Below are 23,892 nucleotides of genomic sequence, written 5' to 3'. Positions count from 1 at the left end.
GGCCACCCCGGCGCCGGCCCGCCCCACCCCGCCCTCTGTTTACTTTATTCTGCCAATAGCCGAGCGGACGCTCCCCGCGCCGCCTTGCCATTAGTCTGTCCCTCCACCATCCCCGCCCTCCGAGCCGGGGATTGGCTCAAAGGGGCCGGTGGACGGGACTAACGCGTCACCTCTTCCTGGTTGGCCTGCAGGCGGGGTTCGGCCCCTAGGTTCGAATTTCTAGGCCTTTGTAGGATATAGAACTGCCAATTAGCGCCTAGTCCTCCGCGAGGAAGACGGAGGTGGGACCTCGGGGGCACGCCCAAGACGCCGGATGTGTAATTGAATGAAGGAAGCGTCGGTCTCCTCGGTAAGGCATACTGATTGGGCCATCAGCTGGGGCTTGGCCCGGGTGCCTTAGGCTCGCGGTAAGCTTTTCTAGGGTTCTGTCGCGGCCACGCTTGGTGTCTTGCGGGCGTCCTGCGGCCCGGCCTCGAGCAAGCTTAGGCCACGCGTCCTGCCTTGTCTGGAGACAGAAGCGAGGAGAGGCTGGGGAGAAGGCTAACTGTCTCCACTTCTTTCCCCGGCCTCCAGTCCGGTAGCTGATGGCACCCCCGCCCCGCACCCGCACCCGGATGTTGTGATTCCTCTCCACCCACATTGCCTCGCCCGCCCTTGGCCTCTGCGGCTTGTAAGGCAGCGTTAGCCCCCTAGACGTTGGGATTCGCTGACACCCATTATACAGGTGGGGAGCTGAGGCGCCGAAAGTTAAGTGGTTGACCCCCGATCGAAGTCTAGGGGGAAAACGAGGCCAAAATTTTAGAGCAAATCCGCATTGTCTAGCTCAGCACCCCACTTCCTCCACCCACAGTTAGCAGAGCAGGAAACGGAGACTTTCCCAAACCCAGGGAGAAAGAGCCAGGTTCAACTACGCTCTCTGTTCCTGTTCGTTCATTCATTCTCCCAAAAATACTTACAGAGCACCTGCCTTGTCTCAGGCACCGAGCCAGTTACTGAGGAATACAGTGGTGTCGGCAAGATAGCCAAGCACTCGGCTTACACGCTCAAGGGGGCAGGAGGGTGACACATGAGTACGGAAGCAGAGGCAATAGCAAGTCTCAGATCTCTAAAACTGGAATAAGTTTAATGAGGAAGAAATGTCCAGGCCCCATGGGTCTGAGATGAGACAGGATTAAAGGCACTTGGCTAGATCATGGATAGCTTTGTAGACCACAGTAAGGAGTTTGTTAGCAGAAGTGAAATGTGAAGGCTTGGAAAGGATGGTTTATACTTTAAAAAGATCACTGTAATAGACTCACAGGCAGCTAAGATTAGAAGAAGAGAGAGCAGTTGAGAGGCTAGAGAATTTCAGGGGAGAGTAACAAGGAGGTGTGGAGTTGGAGCAAAGTGGATGTGTCTAGGACACACTTGGGAGTAAGAGAAAACCCCAGTGACCAGTGGCACAAAGGGCAGGTGCTTCACCCAAAGAAGGCCGTTTTGTTCAAGAGAGACCTGAGGGTTAGATGAGAGTGTGTGTCTTTCATAGTCACTAGAGTGGGACTGGGCGACTGTGGCCCATGCCTGTAATCCCTCACTCAGGAGACTGAGGCAGGATTACTGTGATTTCAAGGCCAGTCTGGGCTACATAGTGAGACCTTGTCTTAAAAAAAAAAATTAAGTTAGTGAAGAGGGGAGAGAAAGAACATCAGGTAGAGGGACACTATAAGTTCAGATATCTGCAGAGAGAAGAAAGAAGGGCTCATGAGTTCAGCACCCAAGGCAGAGTGTGAGGCTAGAGTTTAAAGGCCGTAGGAGCTTCCTGAATCAAAGAAGACCTTAGAAGCCAGGTAAGGAGTTTGGATTTCATTTTCTGGGTAGAGGGGAGCCTTCAGGTAGGGAGGGGCAGATTTTAGGCAGAGGAGTAGTAATGTGATCAGTTTACTTTCCCGAAGGAATTCTGGCTGCACTGTGAAGGACAGGGTAGGAATGAAGTCAGGAGGCTGATTGGTAGACACCTGAGCAGCTGAACACCCTCCCATTTGGGAGTAATGCTATGAGATGCAGAGGCAGGCCCTGCCTCCAACTAGGGAGATGAAAGAGGGGAGACACTTTCCTCTCCCAGATCCCTGGTAGCTGTACCATGTTTCTAACCAGATCTTTGAAGCCAAGTAAGAGATCAGCATAAGCCATCAGTGGGATCATTCAAACTTCACTGTGGAGGTGGTGGAGGGGAGATGGAAGAAGTCAAGCCAGGCCTCTCCTTGGGAAGAGGATTTGGCGAGTGCCCCAAGAGCTAGCTGTCTGGTCAGTCTCCTGTCTTTTTAATGTACCCAGAATTGGCCTGGTTGTCTGTACCTAAGTATCTTGAGAGATACCTAACCTCCCTTTAGGAGAAACCATTAGGGAATTATGCTAGGGCAGTAGCAGGGGTGTGTAGACAAGTGGGCAGCTTGGAAGGTATCAGTCAAAGTGATATCTTTTACTTTATTTTATTTTAGTACCGGGAATCGAACTCAGGACCTTGTGCTTGCCAGACAGGCACTGTGTCACTGAGCTCTATCCCTGGCCCAAAGTGATGTCTTTTAAGAGGAGAATTTGCTACCAACCATCTAAGATGTGCATCTCTAGGAACCTGGTTTATGAATACCATTGCATTTAAGCAAAAGAAGAAATCCTCAAGGTTATTTATTGCAAAGTTGCCTGAAAAGATAGCTTACATTAATTGCCCTTAATAGAAATGGGTTAAATACAATTTAGTCCTTTCCATACAGGAATACTGTGTACTGATTAAAAGTGTGAGTGGATCGAGGGTGTAGCTCAATTTCAGAGTACCTGGCTAGCATGTAAGAGATGCTGGGTTTAACCCTCAGCTCTCAAAAAAGAAAACTTATGCTTATGTACTTATATACATGATTTCCAAGTTACATTGCAAAATTTTTTAAAGAATCAAGATGTAAAACAGCATGTAAGGTTTACTAACATTGTGTAAGATGGGCCAGGATAGACTAGGTTAGGCTGCAGTAACAAACCATCCCAAGTTTCAGTGATCTAAAACAACAAATTTAAACCATGTGTGGTGGCACACACCTGTAATCCCAGCACTCAGGAGGGTAAGGCAGGAGGAGCACTGTGAGTTCAAAGTCAGCCTGGGCTACCTAGGGAGTTCAAGGCCAGCCTGACTATATAGTAAGACCCCATATCTTGGTTACTTTTCTCATGTTGCTGGGACAAAATACCCAACACCTAAATTAAAGAGGGAAATATTTATTTATCTCACAGTTTGTGGAGGTTTTAGTCCATAATCAGCTGGCTCCAGGGCAGGGTGGCATGGCACAGGGGCAACACTTCAGAGCAGCAGAAGACAGCAAAAGCAACAAGAAGAGCAAAAGGGGGAGGGAAGGAGGAACAAGAGAGCAAACCTCTTTTCCTCCCTTATCTTGTACACAGGCTTTCCGCCCCAGGGTGGGTGCAATATTCACACCTATAATCCCAGCATTGGACCATGAATCAATCACAGACTCTAGAAGCCCTCTTCCATGACTGCATGAGGCTTTGGGGGGACAGCTAGATACAGAGCATAACACCTCACAAGAAGCACAGCATACTTTTTTTTCTCATGTACATCACATGTCCAACTCAGGTTGTGAGGGGGTGGGGCAGCTGTATTGATGGTAGGCCAGGACCCGAGGGTGATGAGGATGATAGGGATTCATCTCAATTTGTGCTTCTACAATGTCAGGCAGTGAAAAAAAAATGTGGTACATTATACAATAGCCCTCAAAGCACAAGTTAATTTTGCTCACATTTCATTGGTCAAAGCAAACCACATCACCACAACTGCAGTCCTGTGTCACTTAATGCCTAGGATACCTTCTAAGAAGGGCATCAGGGGATTTTGTCATTGTATAAACATTACAGAATGTCCTTAGATGAATCTAGATGGTTCAGGTCTACCACTGCACATGGCCTCTTATTACAATTGAGAGATTTAGTAAACATAAAATGGATAAGGCCAGCATACTGTTGTACAATAAGTTTTTTTTTTCTGGCCTGGGGAATTGAACTCAGGACCTTGTGCTTGCCAGGCAGGTGCTGTGCCACTAAGCTATATCCCTAGCCCAAGCTTTTTTTATAAGGAGTACACTCTAAAATAGCCATAGGACCAGGTACATCTTCCAGCTACTCCAGAGCATGTGAGTTCAAAGTCAGCCTGGGCTACCTAGAGAGTTCAAGGCCAGCCTGACTATATAGTAAGACCCCATATCTTGGTTACTTTTCTCATGTTGCTGGGACAAAATACCCAACACCTAAATTAAAGGGGAAATATTTATTTATCTCACAGTTTGTGGAGGTTCCAGATTGTGTGAGCCCAGGCATTCCAGCCCAGCCGTGACAACATAGTAAGATGCCATCCCAAAAATAAAGAAAATAACAATTAAAGTATAGTAAATGCATAAATTGGGAACATGGTAGTTCATTATCACAACCAAGTGTTGTGGACTATACATAATTAGCATACTCAGGGTCTTGGATAAGCTAGGCATGTGGTGTACTGCTGAGGTATACCCCAGTCTCTATTACTATACTTTTGTAAGACTGGCAGCACCATAGGTTGGTGTATACCAGTGTCACCACAAACACATGAGTAATGTCTTGTGCTATGATGTTATCACAACTATATGGTCACTGAGTAATAGGACTTTTTTAGCTTCATTATAATCTTATGGGACCACCACCCATTTTGGTTATTGACTGAAATGTCATTGTGCAGTGCATGTCCTGTCGCGGCAACTCATATTTTCTGAAGATGAGTGTAGCGATATGCTTGAGGTCCTTGAGGTCCTTCTGCAGTGTGACCTGGTCACTTGCACGTGAAAAGATAGAGTCTAACTTCCTTCTTGAATTTACTCTGCCCTTGCTCTGCCCTTTATGACTCTCGCCATCAGTAGAATATAGTGCAAATGATGCAGGTCAATTTCTGAGGCCAGGTCGGAAAAGGCCACACAGCACAGTTCTCTTGAAATATTTGTTCTCTTGCTTTTTCTTGGGTTATTCCCCTCAGAATCAGCCACTGCTGTGAGAAGCTCAAGCCAAATGAAGAGGCCACATGTGCCTGCTGTGCTATGGATGACAATCCCAACTGAGCCTAGTCTTCCAGTTTTTACACCTCAAGCATCAGACCTATGAGTGAAGAAGCTTCCAGAAGATTCTAGTGGCTGGCCATGTAACTATCCCTGGCTGACAAGCCTGCCATTGTGGAGCAAACAGCAGTCACCCCTGCTGAATTCTGCCTGAATTTCCAATCCATAGAATCCATCAGCCTAAAAAAAAAGACTTGTTTTAAGCTACTAAGTTTGAGTGTTTATTCCTAAACACAAATAGATACCTGGTATAACTCCTATAGGCCTGGAAGGAGAATAGAGTTGGAAATCTTTGATGAACAACACCAATGCCTACCACAGATGAATTTGTTTATATACCTGTGGACCATATCTGGAAGGTCACAAGAGGACCCAGAAATGCTGGTTGCCTCTGGGAAGGGAGTTAAGTGGCTGGGGACAGGGGTAGAAGGAAGATTTTTATCTTATGCCCTCTTGAAACTTTAATCTTGTACCATGTGCTTTGGGTTATCTATTTTTATTTTTTAAACCTTTTTTCTTTTGAGACAAAGTTTTACTGTGTTACCTGGGCTGACCTTGAATTTCTAGGCTCCTGCCTCAGCCTTCTAAGTAGCTGGGACTACAAGCCTATATACCCTGGTACATGGCTAGATTGTCTATTTTTAAAACAACCAACCTCAGGGGCTGGGGATTTAGCTCAGTGGCATAGCGCCTGCCTGGCAAGCGCAAGGTTATGTGTTCAATTCCTGGTACCGAGAAAAAAACAACAACAACAAAAAAAAACAAAAAACAAAAAAAAAAACAACCAACCTGATTCTGTCACTCTGTTGCTCAGGACCTTCCAGCAGTTTCCTCTGGTGACCAACCTCTAAGGCTTCCAACCCTAAGCGTCTCTGCCACCCAGCAGTCACACTCTGACATTCTCCTCTCCCACTGAACACTGGCTAGAAAGTGATGGCATGTCATTTCCAAGATTAGGTCATTAAAAGACTGTGGCTAAAATTTTCGTTTTCTTTGCACTCTTCCTGGCTCAGTCCTAAGGAAGCCAGCCACTGTATCGTGCCCTGCTCTCTGTCTGGAGAGGCCTATGCGGCAGGAAACTGATGTCTGCAGTCAACATCCAAGGAGAACTGAGCCTGCCAACAACCTGTGAGTGAACTTGGAAGTTAAACAGTACCCAGGCTCCTGACCCATAGAAATTGTGACACATACATGTTTGTCATTTTAAACTGCTACATTTGAGGGTAATTTGTTATAACTAAGACACTTCCCATTAGACTTACAACTAGACAGATGTCACATCTTCCTGTAATACCAGCAGTCTGGGAGACTGAGGCAAGAGGATCGTGAGTTATAATCTAGCTTGGGCAATTTAGTGACTTAGCAAGACCCTGTCCCAAAAATGAAAAAATAAATAAAAAAAGGCTGGGGATGTGGCTCAGTACAAAGGCTCTATATTCAATCTCTAGTACAAAAATAAACAAAAATTAATAATAATAATAATCTGAGCCAGGCCTGGTGGCACAGGCCTCTAATCTCCCATTTCAGAAATAAAACCCAACTGGGTATGGTGGTGCATGCCTGTACTCCCAGTACTTGGGAGGCTGAGGCAGGAGGATTTCTGCAAGTTTGAGGGTAGCCTGGGCTACACAGTGAGTTCAAGGCCAGCCTGAATGACATTGCAAGAGCCTGTCTCAAAAAGTGAAAGAAAGGAAGAAAAGAAAGAAAGAAAGGAAGAGAAACATGGTTTTCTTTTACTTTGACAAAATAGTATAATTTTAACCTTACTTATCTGAATGAAATTCCAGCAGTTAATTTGAACATTTATTCGTACGATGTTTGTATTTTGTAGGTCTTTTACACAGTGTTTCTACCTCTCATTTGTAACTGCATGCATTATTCTTGAAACTAGGTAAAACTCACTAAATCATTGTGTTAGCCTTTTTATTATTGCCTGTATAAATGTATAGTGAGGTAAAATAAAACTGGCAGTGCCAGGCATGGTAAAGCACACCCGTAATCACAGCACTCAGGCGGCTGAGGCAAAAGGCTACCGTGAGTTCAAGGCCAGCGTGTCTACGTAGTGAGACCCTGTCTCAAAAAATCAAAAATAAATAAGTAACACACACACACACACACACACACACACACACACACACCCCTAAATTCCTCCTTATGGCTTCCAAAGACCTAACTTGATCTGGTTCCATTCACCTCTCCAGCATGACCTCGCACCGTGTCCCTGTTGCTCGATGTGCAGGAACATCACACAAGAGCTTCTGCTACTGCACTGTCCAATATGCAGCCCTTAGCCACATGCTGCTCTTTAAGTTTAAATCAGTTAAGGTACAATAAAAATTCAGTTCCTCGATCACACCAAGCCACATTTTAAGTACTCAACAGTCACATGTGACAAGTGGCTGCTGTGTGGGAAAACACAATGGAGAACGCTTCCAACACCACGGATTTCGGTCTGGCAGCAGCGGTCTGAAGGAAGGAATGGTTTCTACTTGTGAGCAGACCCCATCATTACAGAGAGTCCTTCCCGGTCCTCATCTCAGTCTGGGAAGTTTATAGTTGTAATCCTATGGAAAAGTTATTGAAATCCCAGCGAGTTAATTCTAGTCTACCTCTTCCAGTGCAACCCATGGCGAGAATAAAGACACTAAGGCTTAGTTGTAGTTGTGGGGAGCCAAAGGGTCCTAAGTAGCTATGATGATGGCAATTCGGAACAAAATTCGGCCCCTCTACTCAGGGCCATTCCTAGGTTTTATTAATTCATGAAGAAGGGAGTGCCTCGAGGATGAGTGATGTGAGAATGGTGGGAAGTACATGAGTACTTGAGCCGGGCTAGGTAGGAGGCCTGAAATCACCTCTGCAATATGCAGAGAGAAGGATATGCAGAAAAAGTAATCTGCATAGCACAATTCAGGTAGTATCTAATGTTTTGGCGTTGGTGCTTCAGCTCTGATGTGTAATCTTTTATGCCCTGGGAAGTCATAGCCTCTTACCTCAAAGCTCAGTCCCAACCAGTGTAGAGTGCATGGAGCACGGCTCTCCATCCCACCCCAGCTCACGCATGTTTATTTGGGAGCTAGGAGAGCAGGGAAACACTGCCCTGTCCTTGCCTGAAAGACTGCATATGCATCAGTGCCTCGGCTGGGTTTGCATTGCTTAAAGCCAATTGAAGGGATAAGGAAAAGTCCCAGCCAACTCTGCACGCATCAGTACATGGTAACAGGGTTAGATTCAGCCAAAGTGGAGACAACTGCTCCTCCTTCAAGGAGAGTCGCCCAGGTGGTCCTCCGCACATCATGACAGTCAACAACGATTGCCACCAGCCAAGGAGTAAAGAATGGGAGGCTGGACAGTGTTTGTTTCCTCCAAATTCACTTTCATTCTCATTCTGTCTCTGTGTCTGTCTGTCTCTCTGTTTAGTATCGAGGATTGAACCCAGGGATTCTGTACCACCGAGCTACAACCCTAGTCCTTTTATTGTTCCTAAAATTTTTAAATTTTGAACTGCCAATTCTCCTGCCTCAGCCTCTTGAGTAGCTAGGATTACAAATGTGTGCCACCGTGGCCACCTCCCCCAAATTCTCTTTGAACAGAACAGATAATTCTGCAACCTTTGGAATCCGTGCTCAAGTCTCTGCTACAGAAGAGCAGGGCATTTTTTTGTCCATGTATATATAGGCAGCTGTGAGTAGAACCTGGTCTCTTATCTCAGGTCCCCACAGCCCAGCTATAGAAAGAAGCCAGGGCAATGAGATGGCACTTTTTTGTCCTGATCCACAGCAGTTGATGGAAGAGACTCTGAGCGAGTGTGAGGAAATTGCTGAGAAGAGTGTGTATCTATGAAGAAAAGTTTCTCAGCAGACTTCTATAGACAGAGCTGCAAGTGGCCTCTGCCTTTTCCCATGCACTGCCATTCCAACATGTCAGCAAGTCTGCCATACAGCACAAATGCCCACCGTTTCCTATAGAGCTGTGGCAATTGCCAGGCACAGTGGCACACACCTGTAATCCCAGCTACTCAGGAGGTTAAGGCAGGAGGATTGCAAATTTGAGCTCAGCCTGGGCAAGTTAGTGACTTAGTGAGACCCTGTCTCAAAAAAAGGGGGTGGTAGTGAGGATGTAACACAGAGGTAGAGCTCTTGCCTAGTGGGGGCAAGGCCCTGGGTTCAATCTCTAGGACTGCACATACACAAAGTGTGGCAACTAAAGTCTAGAGAGCTCGAGCTTCTTCCCTACCATCACACTGGGGGCAGTGGTCAAACTAGGATTTGAAAGTTTCTTGACCCAAGTCCAGCTTGTCCCTACCCTGTTCTTACGGTCATTATTTTCTTTTCCTTTAAGCTACTGACTTACACAGTTGATAAGGAGGGATTTTGTATTATTTTGTTTCAGGAACTTCCTGGTAACAGTATTTGAACTCTTGCATCAGTTAGGACTTTTGGTTGGCAAAAAAGACACTTATCCACTCAAGTCACTGAAAAGTATAGGTAGTGGTTCTGACTTCAGATGTCTCTGGATCACCCGGGTCTTACATGGTGTCAGTCCAAATCTGTCTTTCACATAATTTGGCTGTGGGGTGATTTTTTGTTTTGTTTTAGTCCTGGGCCTCAAATCCAGGGCCTCCCATGTGGTAGGAAAGTGCTCTACCACTGAATTGCATGGGCAGCCCTCTGACTCTGCTTTTAACCTAGGACATTTCTTCTCAAGCTGGTTTTCCATCTGAGATTTATAGATAGCTGCCAGCATCCCCAGGCTCTCTTGCTACACGTGTGCCAACCTCTGTGGTAGGCAAAGCCTCTGAATTGATAATTCCAGCAAAAATTCTGGCACCACCACTCAGTGGTTTGATTTGGGTCAACTGTTTACTTTGAACCAATCATTGAGAACAGAGAGAGGTGGTATTCTGGTTGGCCAGGTCTGGATCACATCTCCCCTCCACCCTCAGCCAAAAGATGGGGTAAGCTTTATTTTCTCCATACTGATGGAGGGGGGATGAATGATTTCTCCCCCGACCAGACCTCCAAGTCATCTTGCCATCCTTGGATACAGTGGTAAGAGAGAGACAGAGTAACCGTTGAATGCAGATCTCTCTGACTATGGTATGGCAAGGAGAGGTCTATCTTGTCCATTAGGCTTCTACAGTGGGAGATGCTCTCTAGAAATCACCCTTTCACCATGCAACTGGGGAAGGATGACCCACAGATAGAAACCGAGTGACTAGAGGAAAAGGAATAGACGGTGATTGTCCAAATGGTCATAAGTGAGCTGCTTTGGTCCCAGCAGGCCTTGTGCCTCCATTCACACTCCTTACGAGGCACCCTGGCTCAGCGCATTCCTCATTTCACGGCATGTCCTACCTAGTATTACTGTATTACTCACTCTTCCTGGGAGCCCTGTTCTCTCTGTCCCACCTGTAAAGCCCCGCTCATTGGCAGAGCTGTTCAAACGGCCCTGTCTGTTCTTAGGCAGAGCTGGCTTCTCCCCAGGAGGAAGGAGCCAGTGTGAGTCTGCCCCTGGGGCAAGGTCTATACTCAAGTGCAATCAAAAACTGACAAAAGTGCTTTCACTTTAATGAACTCCTCAGTCCCTCTCCTAGTTTTGCCTTCAACATGGACTTAACAGCTGCCACTCCAACACATTCCCTTTGAAATTAGTGGTGGGAGAGCTGTCCTAATCCTCCTGCCTTCCTTTTGCTGTGTTTCTGTCCCAAGAAATCTTCAAACATCTTGCTTTTTTGTAGCAGGATTAGTAAATATCTAACACTCTGTCTTCATTTTTCATACATTTCCTTGTGTAGTGAGGACTCCTTTAATTGAAGGTCAGAAGTCTATTCAAATTGGTTTTATTGCCTCATATAATTGAACTTTTTTTTGATGCTGTAGATCAAACCTAGGGCCTTGCATATGCTAGGAAAGCACCATGAACTGAGCTATATTCCCAAACTATGTGACTGATAAGTCCTTAAAAAAAAAAAAAAATGACAGAGTCTTGCTATATAATGCAGGCTGACCTTGAACTCACAATCCTCTTTCTCAACTTCCTGAGTGCTGGGATTATGATATGTGCCACCACACTCAGCTATAACTGAGAAGTCTTAACGGACCAGATGCCATAGTACATTCTCATAATCCCAGGTACTCAGGAGGCTGAGGCAGGAGAATCACAGGTTCAAGCACAGTAATTTAGCAAAATCCCAACTCAAAATACTTATTTTTTCGTCGGGGAGGAGTTGAGATAGGTTCTTGCTATATAGTCCAGGTTGGTCTTGAACTCACTATGGAGCCCAGGCTGGCCTTAAACATGAGGTAAACCCGTTGCTTCAGCCTTCTAAGTACTGGGATTACAAGCATTGCACCACCGTGTCCGGCTTCAAAATAAAAAACAAATTTTAAAAGGTTGTGGTAGATGAGGTTGTGGTTCTAGTATAGATCACGGCTCTCAAAGTCATGAGGAATCAACCCATCAGTATTATTTCTCAATTAATAATTCGATTTGTCCCTAACAAATTACCCTAAAATTCATGGCTTAAAACAACTTCAATCTATGACCATCTGTCAGTTTCTGATGGCGAGGAATTTAGGAGAAGTTTAGCTGGATGATTCTAGCTTGAGGTCTGCTCTTGTTTGGAGATGATTGAATGTTCCCCAGGGGCCCATATATTGGAGGATTGGTTCCCAGCATCATTGTAGTATTGGGAAGAGGTGTGGCACTCAGGGTGTTGGGGCCTGTATCACTGAAGGCATTGTCCTTGAGGTGGATTGTAGTATTTTCTAGTAGAATCTTAGTTCTCACCAAAGAGTTCCTAAATCCAGGCCTGGTCTCTCCCCATCTCTCTGGCTTTATGGATCAAGATACAACCACTTGCTCCTATACTGGTTCCACCATTGTGATCCTCTACAAGGTGATACAGCTAAGGAGAACCCTCACGAAAGCCTAGGCCCTAGGCCATGCTGTTTGGACTTTCGGCCTCCCAAAGCTGAAAGTTAAATAAATCACTTGACTTCACAAGTTAGTTTGTTTCAGATATTTTATTTTAATAATAGAAAGCTTATACAAGGTCCCTGACGAGATTGCAAGCTACATGTCAGGGCTGCAGCATTCACATGGTGGTCAGATTGGTGCTAGTTGCTGGCAGGAGGCTTTACTTTCTTCCTACATGTGCTTCTGCACGCTGCCTGAGTGTTCTCACAGTGCAGCAGTTAGGTTCATCCAGAATGAGTGATCCAAGGACCAGGATAGAAACATCAATGCCTTTTATGACTGGGCTTGGAAGTCTAACACCATCACTTCTGCATATTCTACTTGATGCACAATACAGCTGTGATTCAGTGTGAGAAGGGGCTACACAAGGCATGGATCCAGGAGGTGAGGATAAAGCAGGGCAGTCTTGGAGGCTGCCTGCCACAGCATTCCTCTGCCCTTCTTTCCCTGTTTGCTTTGCTCTTCCTAAGTGTGTGCTTCATTTTCAGACAGACCACACACACACACGCACACCTGCCAAAAGTGACAGAGAAGGCCATCAGTATATACAGCCTACCATCTACCTTTCCCAGTGGAAAGAAGTACCTTTTTCCCTAAAGTTCTGGCAAAAGTCCCAAGGCAGACTCTGATTGGTCTGATTTGTTTTTGTGCTTATCTCTGAACCGGTCATTGTGGTCTAGAGATGCCATGCTCTGATTGGCCAGACACAGGACCATGTTATGTGCTGATTGGCCAGACACAGGCCACACTTCCCAGCCTAGAACTGAAGGGAGGGTTGGCAGAGCTAGAGGTCCGTGGAGGAAGTGAGGGAGGGTTAGTTCCTTACAGAAAATCAAGGTGTCAACACCGAACCAGAATGAAGCTGGGAATATAGCTCAGCTGCACAGCACCTGCCTGGCAAGTGCAAGGTCCTGAGTTTGATTGGCAGCACCAAAAACAAAACAAAACAAAAAACAATGTAGCAAAATGAATGCTGGGCAGGAAAAACACTATATATTCACCTCTTCTTTTCCCCTGTGCTCCAACTGCACCTTTTAATGCATCAGTTTAACACTTTTCTCATGGCACTGGTAGAATTCTAAGACGGTCCTAAGCTCTCCATTCCTATTTATTTGCACATTCTCCCAGTTATTCAGTTAAATACTGATTTATGTGCACTTTCTCCCAGTTATTCAGTTAAATACTGATCCAGATTTTCTATAAAGTAGTTTTGTGTGTGTGTGTGTGTCTGGGGGTGTTTCTGGGGATTGAATATAGGCATGTGCTGGAGTTAACATGCAAGGGAAGTATTTTACCACTAAGCCACACCCCCCAGTCCTTCTGAAAAAAAAATTTTTTTTACAAGTATAATGAAGGTCCCAATCAGTTGACCTTAAAGTAGGAGTATTATCCTCAGTGAGCTATGCCTAATCAAGTGAGCCCTTAAAAGAGATATGTTTTTCCCCCTGGCAAAACTGATTCAAACTATGAGAGATTCAACACAAGGGAGAGTCTCTTTTGGCTTTGACGTTGAAGGGAGCACATAGCAAGAAATGCAGGTGACATCTAGGAGCTAAGGGTAGCCCCTGGCCAGAGAGCTCAGTCCTATAACCACAAGAAATTGCATTCTGCCAATAACCTGAATGAGCTCAGAAGAACTCAGTCTTTGTGGGTTTTTTTGTTTGTTTTTGTTTTTTGTCTTTTTGAGACAGGGTATCGCTATGCAGTTCAGACTGGCCTTGAGCTCACTTTGTAGCCCAGGCTGGTCTTGAACTCACAACGATCCTCTTGCCTCAGCCTCCCAAGTGCTGGGATTACAGGCGTGCACCACCCCGCCTGGCCATGAACTCAGTCTTGATCTTACCTTTGTGAAACAGTATTCTGAGCATAAAACCTAATTACATTTTCACCTATGAATTTGTGGGCCAATAAATGGATATTGTTTAGGTTGCCAAGTTTGTGGTCACTTTTTATGCAGCTATAGAAAGCTAATAATTCCTGATGGATGCTAAGACTCCTAAAGTAGGGGGCTTCTCTTTGATTGGCTTAACCCTCTGATCTCCAATAGGACTTAGGATACAAGACTGTCCCTAGTACTGAGTCCAGTCCCACTATCCAGAAGACAAGAAGGATGTAGCCCCACCCCACCCCCATCCCTTCCCTTGGGGCCTACCAAGGAAGCCACTCTGCTTGGCTTTCCACAAACAGCCTGTGCCCCACCAGGGCAGTTTGGCCAACATTCACTTCCCAAGCCTCAGGGACCTTTGACCAGCCCAATTGATCTGGACTCCTGGGTAGGCAGCTGGACCAACAGACAGACGCCATGAGGGCTCTACTGCTCCTGGGGTCCCTGCTGTTGAGCCTGGAGTCGGCGCTTTCGGTGAGGGCTGTGGGAACTAGGATTGGGCCAGGATGGCCTTGGGGGTTCCAGTGGCTTTACCCTATAATCTGTTCACCCAGGTGGTGGGGAAGCCTGTGTGGGAAGGTGTAGCCAGGCCAGAAGGCCCAGGCAGAGGAATCGGGCAAACCAGAGCTAGCAGATATGAGAACTCGACCTGCATTTCTGGGGGAGAGAGGGCCCTAAGGAGACAATGGGAGGAGAAAAGAGGGGTTCAGGTTTTGTGAGGAAATCTCTGCATTTCTGAGCTGTAAGAGGACTGCAGAGACTGGTATAGGATTAGAGGCAGGTTACAGCTTTTTAGGCAAATCACCTGCCTTCTTGCCTCTGTAGGTTCCACCACCTTGGAAAGCCCCCAAGGAGCACAAGCACAGGGTGGAGGAGCTCACAGTGGGTAAGTGGTCTGACTCCTCTCCTAAGATACCCTTGTGGGGGGGGATGAGTGTGGTCCGGAGTGTGCAGTCCCAGCGTGGCCTCGGGCTTTTGGAATAAGGGGACGCAGTCTGAGGACAGAGTGATTTGGCTGACATTCAGACCCCAGGTCTTGGGCCTGTGGGTGCTGGAGGCTCAGAGCGATACTGAAAAGCATGCTCCTTGAGGCCAGGGCTTGTGGTGTGTCTGAGTAGCCCATCCGGAGCCTACCTCAAGCAGGTGTTTGGAGTAGCTGCTGGTGCTGCCATCACACCTTGGTTCTTCCTCTGTTTCCCTGTCTTCTGCCCTTCTTTTCCTTTCACAACATACCTTGAGGGCATCAGTCATACATACAGAAGTCAGGGCCCTGAATGGGCAAAGCGTGACCCAGAGCAGGGTTCTGAATCTCAAATATCTCTGAATCTGACTTAATGAGCTGGGTGACCAAAGAAAGCCTGTTCTACCAGCCTTGTTGCCATCTAGAGGAGTTTGTATTTGTAATCCCAGGGAAACGTTATTGGAGTTCTAGCAAATAAATTCCAATCTATCACTTCCAGTGCAACCCGCAGTGAGAATAAAGAGACAAACACATATCTATAGTGGTGGGGAGCCAAGGGAGTCCTAAGTCCAGTCAGAACAATGGCTAATTGGAACAAAGGACATGACCCGGGCCGAACCCAGGTTTTATTAATTCGTAAATAGGGGAGTGGCTTGGGGTTGAGTGACTTTGAGAAAGGGGGGAGGAACGGGAGTATGGTGAGCTGGGCTAGGTAGGACACAAGATCGCACCTCTGCAATATGCAGAGAGAGCTATGTAGAAAGAGTATGGGATTCCCTGTAGCAGGTAGCCCCTAAGTGTGGAGGAATCTGCATAACACAGTTTAAGGAAGTATCTTGTGTTTTGGGTTGGTGCTTCAGCTTCGATGTCTGGCCTCCATGCCCTGAGACATCACAGGTTCTTTCTCAAGCCTCAGTCTTAGCCAACAGCACAACACTTGGCCTAGCTCACGCGTACTAGTTGGGAGCTGTAGATGGGGGCATCGCTGACCTTTCCCATAGCGTCAAAGGCTACACCTCAGCGTCTCTGCTAGACCCATTTGCATTGCTTAAAGCCAATTGAGGGGGTAAAGTATTTTCCTAGCCAGCTCTGTACATATCAGTACACGGAATTAGGGCCAGGGACTACAGGCATGTGCTACCATGCCTGGCTATTGCCCTGTCTTTTTCTAACTGCCTATCTAGTATCTACTTCCTCTCTGCCCCTCCTATTTACATATCAGAGATCCAGCTCAGATCCCTCTGTCTCCCTATATCATCCAGGCCTAGCTTTGGCTCTTAGCAAGTGCTATTTACTGGGCCTTTAACAACAAAATAGCAGCAGATATTTTTTTGAACAGATACTACTATATCAGATACACAGGTTTTATAGTCATTATCTCTAAGCTCCTACACATTCTTCTGAAGTAGATACAAGCAATTGGGGGGTACTGGGAATCAAATTCATGACCCTGCACTTGCCAGGCAGGTGCTGTGCCACTGAGTTATATCCCCAGCCTCATACAAGCAATCCTTACTACTCACAGTAATTATGTCCTATGAAGTCACCATGAACATCAAGTTCACAAATACTGTTAGGTTCCTACGAGCCTCTGGTTATAACATTTTAATCAACCTTCAACATATAACCTTGTTTTATATGTGATTCTGTTTAACTTTGGCCTGTAGCTAACAGCACTGTAACTCAGGCCTGAATGATGCTTCTCTCACACACACTTTCTCCACAAGGCAAATGGCAGCCTTCTTGACTTTAGGAACACAGACCATATAGGCATGGAGGCTATTTTGAATGGCAAAATTACCATAAAAAGCACAAAATGTGGGGGAAAAAACACTACACTAAGTAGATTGTGAAAAAAGACATTTATTTACAGTGTGAGAGCTGAAAGAAGAAAGCAGAGTGTCACCTTCTGGGACCTCAGCTGGGAATGTACGCATGTAACACTTGGTGTATGCCCACAAATGACCATGAAAGCATTGCAAGTACTTGTATTCTTCCACTGCTGGGACCAAACCTACAGCCTTGTACAATGTTAAGCAAGCATTCTGCCACTGAGCTACACTCTCAGCCCAAATTGCAAGTATTGATTTAGGGGTTACAGTACATTTTATCACGTAGGTAGATTTGTCAATATAAAATTGGTGAATAATAAGGATTGACTTTATTATTATTGCCATTTTACAGATGAGGATACTAAGGCTCAAAATGTTTATGTGACTTTAAAGTTCAACAAACATTTATTAAATGTCAACTTTGGAGCAAGCATTCTTCTAGGCCTTAGGGCTACAGATTTGCCCAAGCTCACGCAGCTAGTGAGTGGCAGAGTCAGTAATTTTCCCAGTCATCTGACTCTAGAACCATGTTTGTTTGTTTGTTTGTTTATTTATTTATTTAATAGCTCAGGCTGGTAGTGATCCTTCTGCTTCAGCCTCCCAAGTGCTGAGATTACAGGCATGTACCATCATGCCCATCTACAAGATCATCAGCAAGATGCTTCTTGAGTGCCCAACATTTTAGAGGGTCTATCTTTGTGAGGCAGAGACTGGGCAATTGGAAACAGGGGAGGGCTTCAAGAAGTGTGTTATTCCACAGGTCTTACTGTCACCGGGGAGCCCTGCCACTTCCCTTTCCAGTACCACCGGCAGCTGTACCACAAATGTATCCACAAGGGCCGGCCAGGCCCCCGGCCCTGGTAAGAGGGTTGAAGTGGGGCCTGGGAGGCATGGATTCTGCCCTCCTGCCATCCAGGCACCCTGCTCAGAGAAGGGCTGTGGGAGGGGAGAGCAGGCCAGCCCCTTGGCAGAACAGGGAAGCCTCCTCTGTTTCTGCAGGTGTGCCACCACCCCCAACTTTGATCAGGACCAGCAATGGTCGTACTGCCTGGAGCCCAGGAAAGTGAAAGGTATGCCCCACCGCATCTGGAGTGGCCCAGGGCCCTCTCCCCGCCAGTTCTGTTCCTGGGTATCATCAGACCTCACACATCTGGATTCTGGGCCGAGACCCTTCCCTGGCTTTGCAACACCCTTTAGAAGGCCCGAGGGAGAGTTCTGAAAAGAGATAGCCTGGTTTTGTAGATGAGTAAACAAAGACATGGCAACTTGGTCTAAAGTCCCGTGACAAGGAGGTTCAGGTAGGGACTTGGCCCTCACCTGTGTGACTCAGGCTTACCCTGCTTCCTCCTGGTTTCTATCTCTAGACCACTGCAGCAAACACAACCCCTGCCAGAGAGGTGGGATCTGTGTGAACACGCTGAGCAGCCCCCACTGCCTCTGTCCAGAACACCTCACTGGGAAACACTGCCAGAGAGGTAATGAGGTGATGCTTGGCGGGGGCATTGTGGGACAGGGGCAGCCCCAGAGCTGCTAAAGAGATTCCTATGGGTGGGACCCTCCATGGGCCCAGCCACTCTGGAACCCACCCCCCCATTATTCCCAGAGAAGTGCTTTGAGCCTCAGCTTCTCCGATTCTTCCATGAGAACGAAATGTGGCTTAGAACGGGACCAGTAGGTGCGGCCAAATGCCACTGCAAGGGTCCTGATGTTCACTGCAAGCCAGTGGCCAGCCGGGGTAGGTGGACCTGTTGAAAACTGGCCGGGGAGGAGGGCTGAAACCCGAGACTAGCAGGAAACGGCTGCATTTGCCCCCTCCCCCAGAATGCCGCACCAATCCGTGCCTCAATGGGGGGCGCTGCCTCGAGGCGGAGGGTCACCACCTGTGCCATTGCCCGATGCGCTACACTGGACCCTTCTGCGACGTGGGTGAGTGATGGAAGCGAGGCCAGCCCTCACGTGGGAAGGGCTTCCCCAGAGCAACAAGGGAGAGTGGGGAAGTGGGCTCGAGGTGGGGGCAGGAGCGCCACCCTTCGCAGCAGGGAGTCCCCTTTCTTCCCAGACGCCGAGGCGAGCTGCTATGATGGCCGCGGGCTCAGCTACCGCGGCATGGCCAGGACTACTGTCTCTGGCGCCGAGTGTCAGCGGTGGGCCTCGGAGGCCACCTACCGGAACATGACTGCGGAGCAAGCGCTGAGCCGGGGACTGGGCCACCACGCCTTCTGCCGGTGCACCGGGTGGGGCGGAGCAGGGCAACCCCTTCCCCAAGAGCTTCAGGGGCTCCCCAGCCCCTAACAGCGCCCCCTCTTGAGGTTACAGGAACCCGGATAATGACGTCCGCCCTTGGTGCTTTGTCTGGATGGGAAACCGGCTGAGCTGGGAGTATTGTGACCTGGCACAGTGCCAGGCCCCACCCCAGCCAGCATCTACACCCCAGGTTCACCTTGGGCGTCAGGACCTGCCCAGTCCCGGGCTTTCAGTGTTGCAGACGCCTCAGCCCACGACCCAGAAGCCAGGTAGTCGGCGAGATGGGGAAGTCCCAGCAAAGAGGGAGTAGGACCAACCAGATTGGGGGCACAGGTCTCCCTGACCTTCTCCCGTAGCCTTGGCAGAAGAAACGTCCAGGACCAGCTCGGTCCTCTGCGGACAGCGGCTGCAGAAGCGGTTGTCCTCTCTGAGTCGTATTGTCGGCGGACTAGTGGCACTACCTGGGGCGCACCCCTACATCGCCGCACTGTACTGGGGCCACAATTTCTGCTCCGGCAGCCTCATTGCCCCCTGCTGGGTGCTGACTGCGGCTCACTGCCTGCAGAACCGGCGAGTACCTCCGGAACCCTAGCCAGCGCATCCGTCCCTGAGCCTAGCTTCTGCCCCCTACCTGAACCTGTACCCTAGCCCTCCCCCACCCCGCCCTTCTGAAGCCCAGAAGGAAGCTGAAAACCTGGGGAAAAATTCGAACCAGGGAACTCCCCCCAAATGCCAGCCGCCCGCTCTGAGCACGGTGCCTCTCCTGCACCCGGCCCGCAGCCCAGCGCCCGAGGAGCTGACGGTGGTGCTTGGCCAGGACCGCCACAATCAGAGCTGTGAGCACTGCCAGACGCTGGCCGTGCGCTCCTACCGCCTTCACGAGGCCTTCTCACCCACCACCTACCAGCACGACCTGGGTGTGTGCAGGCGCCCCCGCAGGGAGGGGAGAAAAGACGGGCAGCCCCCAGGCCCCTGCGTCTCCGCCTAACATTCCTCCCCGCCTGGGTTAGCTCTGCTGCGCCTGCAGGAGCGCGCGGACGGCAGCTGCGCGCAACTGTCGCCTTACGTGCAGACGGTGTGCCTGCCCCGAGGCGCCGCCCCACCCTCCAGCGAATCCGAGGCTGCACTCTGCGAGGTGGCCGGCTGGGGCCACCAGTTCGAGGGTAGGCACAACAGCTGGGGGCAGTCGGGGGACCTCAGGACACCAAAGTAGACTGGAGAAGCCCGCAACTTTGGTATTGGTCAGGGTGCCTAGAGGAGATGTGGCGCGTTCTGAGACGCAGCTTGGGAGGCGGGGATGGGCTTTCTGCTTCGGCCCCGCCCATTCAAACCCGACTCCTCCGTGGGCATCTTTCCTTGTCTGTGATAATCGAGTTAGCCGGCAACTCCCTCCCTCTCTGGCTTGCTGTGGCCGAGAAGGGCCATGGGTGAGGGTAGAAGCGTCGGTGCTGTCTGGATTGGTGTGAGGAAAGTGCTCTGGGTTCGCAGGAGCGGAGGAATATTCCACCCTCCTACAGGAGGCACAGGTGCCCTTCATCTCCTTGGAGCGCTGCTCCACCCCCGAAGTGCACGGAGATGCCATTCTCCCTGGAATGCTTTGCGCCGGCTTCCTTGAAGGCGGCACAGACGCGTGCCAGGTGAGCCCTGGGGCCTGGTTAGTGCCTCCCCCAAGCTCGTCGGGAGCAGGGCGAGTGGGCTGAGCTGCGTGTTCCCGACTCAGGGTGACTCCGGGGGCCCTCTGGTGTGCGAGGATGAGACAGCAGAGCACCGGCTCACCCTTCGAGGCGTCATCAGCTGGGGCTCTGGCTGTGGTGACCGCAACAAGCCTGGTGTCTACACTGATGTGGCCAAATACCTGACTTGGATCCAGAACCACACAGCTTCCTGATTGCCCAGGGACTGGTCTTTCCCTCCTGAGCTATTCCAGTGTGGGAAGTTGTCTGGGGCATGATCATAGACAGTAAAGATTGTGTCCTGTTCCGGCATCACTAGCCAGGCACCAGGGGTGGAGGGACTCAATAAAATGCTTTGTAAATGCTTCTCAGGAAATGGCAAGGGAGAAAACGGGTGTGTAGTTGTTACACTGCCCTCACAGAACAGGATCTTAACATGAGATCTTTAGATGAGATCTTTAGATCTTAACATAAGAGCTTTGGATTGCAGTACAGGTAACGTTTACTGGGGCCTTACTGGGCACCAGGCCTGTGCAAGGTGACTCTGGAAATATTCCTCATAAGGAACTAAATCTAAGGACAATGTTTCTCAGCCTTGGCTGTACATCAGAATCATTTGGGAAGCGCTGCCCCTTGTGTCAAACCCAAGGCCTCCCTGTACTTAGGAGGCCAGTACCTCTAAGTCACACCTCAGCCCTGGAGAGGTTTTGAGTCTTTCTGTGCCCAACATGCACTTGAGAGCAGTTAAATCGGTATCTCTAGGGATGGGGCATGAATAGCAGTGTTTTTAAAGCTTCCCAAGTGATTCTACGTGCGGCTGAGGTTGAGCACTGTAGTTAGAAATGCTTAATGTTAGGGCTGGGGATGTAGCTCAGTGGCATAAGCGCCTGCCTGGCAAGCGCAAGCGTAAGGTCCTGAGTTCCATCCCCACTACAAAAAAAAAAAAGAGATGCTAAACAAAATGGTAGTGTGTACCCTGAGTGCTGGCAACATTACATACTCCCATGTCTACCCAAACTTGCGCTGGATCCCAAAGTCCTTTGACCAGCAACAACATTACCAAACACCTTGTTAGACATACAAATTCTTAGGCTCTATTGTAGATAGATTACTGAAGCAATCAATCCAACAGTCTTCCTGGGCATTTGGGAGCCACCATCTGGAGGTTGAATCGTTTCCTCTTACAGGCTGAGAAGTCCAGCTGTCCAGATGAGGCATCTTTTTTGTTCTTGTTCTTAAACTTTTTTTTTTTTTTTTCAATACTGGGGATTGAACCTAGGGCCCTTGTGCTGAGCTACATCCCCAGCCCTTTTTATTATTTTGAGACAGGAGCTCATTAAATTGCCCAAACTGGGCTGGAACTTGCAATCCTCAACCTCTTACAGCACTGAGATTGCAGGTGTGAACCACCATGAGTGCCTTAACCCCATCTGTGGTTTTGTTTTATTTTGGAGACAGGATCTCACCATGTAGTTCAGACTGGCCTTGAACTCACTATACAGCTCAGACTGGCACTGAATTCACAGTGATCCTCATGCCTCAGCCTCCTGAGTGCTGTGACTACAGGAATGCACCACCATACCTGGAGATCCCATCCTTTTTTTTTTAGACAGGGTTTTGCTCTGCAGTTCATACTGGCCTTGAACTCACTATGTATCTGAGGCTGGCCTCGAACTCGCAGTGATCCTTCTGTCTCAGCCTCCTGAATGGTGGTATTACAGGCATGCGCCGAACCCCATTTTTAATGAGCCATTTATACTGGTTTTCTAGAGTCCTTTTGAGTGGTCCTCAATTCCTTCCTGTATGCTAACTTTAGAATTTCCCACACATAAAACATGAACGCCCCCACATTCTCCAGCCTAGGTAACAGTCTGTGACAACACCCTGTCTAGTCACAACCCCGCCCCCGCGTACGTCACAGTGTCCCCAGCGTTCCTAGTTGGCCCAGCGGCGGGACTTCCCTCCCAGCAGTAGGCGGAGGGGCACGCTCCTTGCGCGGGCAATGAGCGACTGGAAGACCTTCATCAGCGCGGTGCTGCGGGACCAGCGCATTGACGACGTGGCCATCGTGGGCCACTCGGACAATCGCTGTGTGTGGGCATCGCGGCCTGGGGGCCTGCTGGCTGCCATCTCCCCGCAGGAAGTGGCCGTGCTCGCGGGGCCGGACCGGCACACTTTCCTGCAGACTGGCCTGAGCTTGGCGGGCCGCCGCTGCTGTGTCATTCGTGACTACCTACTGGCCGAGGGCGATGGCGTGCTGGACGCGCGCACCAAGGGCCTGGACGGGCGCGCCATCTGTGTCGGCCGCACGCCGCGCGCTCTCCTCGTGCTCATGGGTCGGCGCGGCGTGCACGGGGGCATGCTCAATAAGAAGATGCACGAGTTGCTCTGCCAGCTGTGCATGGAGGGCATGTAGCGTGACAGTTAGGCCACCCACGGTGGCAGCGAGACCAGAATAAACTGTGAATTGGGTGTCGTGGGCTCATCCTCTGATTGCGCGTGGGGAGTTGGCAAATCAGGAAATGAGTTTATGGGAAGATCCTTGCAGGAGAGTGTTCCTGGTGGGCTGGAATTCTAAATCTAGAGTCTGCTCAGCAATCCCCATCTATGGATGCTTGCAGAGAGGCCTCTGGTCTGATTGCTGCTTCTCAGCACTTTCCTGGGCTCCTAGGGGAACCCCTCCTCCTTGTTGAGGAAGAATCAAAAGGTGGGAGGCTTTTCAAACTCTACCCCGGGCCTTAGCAGCCTCTTATGGAAATTTCCAGGCACCTAGGCAGGACAGAGAAAGGCGTCCCTTCCCATCCTGCCAGCACCGTTCTCCCCAGGCACACTCAAATAGGGTGGAGAGGTCAGGGTTTCAGGCTGGAGGTAGTGTGCAACCCTCCCTCAGTAGCCTTGCAGATTGATTCCAGGACCCTCAGGTTACTAAAATCCCTGTATAAAACGGCAGAGGATTTGTGTATTTTAAGTCATCTCTACTACCATTGGTGGAATCAATGGGCGTGGGACCCTTGGATACGGACGCCTGGCTGCACTCCTGACCCTTCCTCTTGGCAGAGCACTGGTGTGGGCTGAGTGGTGACAGGATGGCGTTGGTGTGTATAGAGCGGTTCTGGGGGCCCCAGGCACCTGCATCTTCTCCCACAAGCCTCAGAGGAGAGCCTCTGGGAGGAGCATGTATAAGAGCATCAAAGCTGGG

The 23,892-nt window shown here is 49.0% G+C and overlaps 2 protein-coding genes across 3 annotated transcripts; both read left to right on the top strand.

The window, feature by feature from the left end:
* The first annotated feature begins 189 nt into the window (after window positions 1–189).
* Window positions 190–21,072, top strand: F12 (coagulation factor XII (Hageman factor)). 2 transcript variants are annotated; one of them, XM_005376442.2, is made up of 14 exons: window positions 190–349; window positions 14,809–14,869; window positions 17,537–17,636; window positions 17,776–17,846; window positions 18,141–18,251; window positions 18,380–18,511; window positions 18,598–18,702; window positions 18,836–19,001; window positions 19,093–19,289; window positions 19,377–19,590; window positions 19,801–19,937; window positions 20,031–20,183; window positions 20,509–20,657; window positions 20,741–21,072. In XM_005376442.2, exons 1-14 carry the CDS (start codon window positions 326–328, stop codon window positions 20,906–20,908), a joined length of 1,788 nt encoding a protein of 595 aa, XP_005376499.1. In that variant the 5' UTR covers window positions 190–325; the 3' UTR covers window positions 20,909–21,072. The 2 variants fall into 2 exon arrangements, with proteins under 2 accessions (XP_005376499.1, XP_005376498.1); XM_005376441.2 differs by lacking the exon at window positions 190–349 and adding an exon at window positions 14,346–14,457.
* Window positions 21,073–22,357: 1,285 nt separating this feature from the next.
* On the top strand, window positions 22,358–23,165 carry Pfn3 (profilin 3). The gene has a single exon (XM_005376434.2). It carries the CDS (start codon window positions 22,696–22,698, stop codon window positions 23,107–23,109), a length of 414 nt encoding a protein of 137 aa, XP_005376491.1. The 5' UTR covers window positions 22,358–22,695; the 3' UTR covers window positions 23,110–23,165.
* Window positions 23,166–23,892: the final 727 nt, after the last annotated feature.

Source organism: Chinchilla lanigera, unplaced genomic scaffold, assembly GCF_000276665.1.
Source record: "Chinchilla lanigera isolate Chin_1 unplaced genomic scaffold, ChiLan1.0 scaffold00007, whole genome shotgun sequence".
Taxonomy (NCBI): Eukaryota; Metazoa; Chordata; class Mammalia; order Rodentia; family Chinchillidae; genus Chinchilla; species Chinchilla lanigera.
The sequence above is the reverse complement of the archived record's forward strand: the minus strand, read 5'-3'. Positions and strand labels throughout refer to the sequence as shown.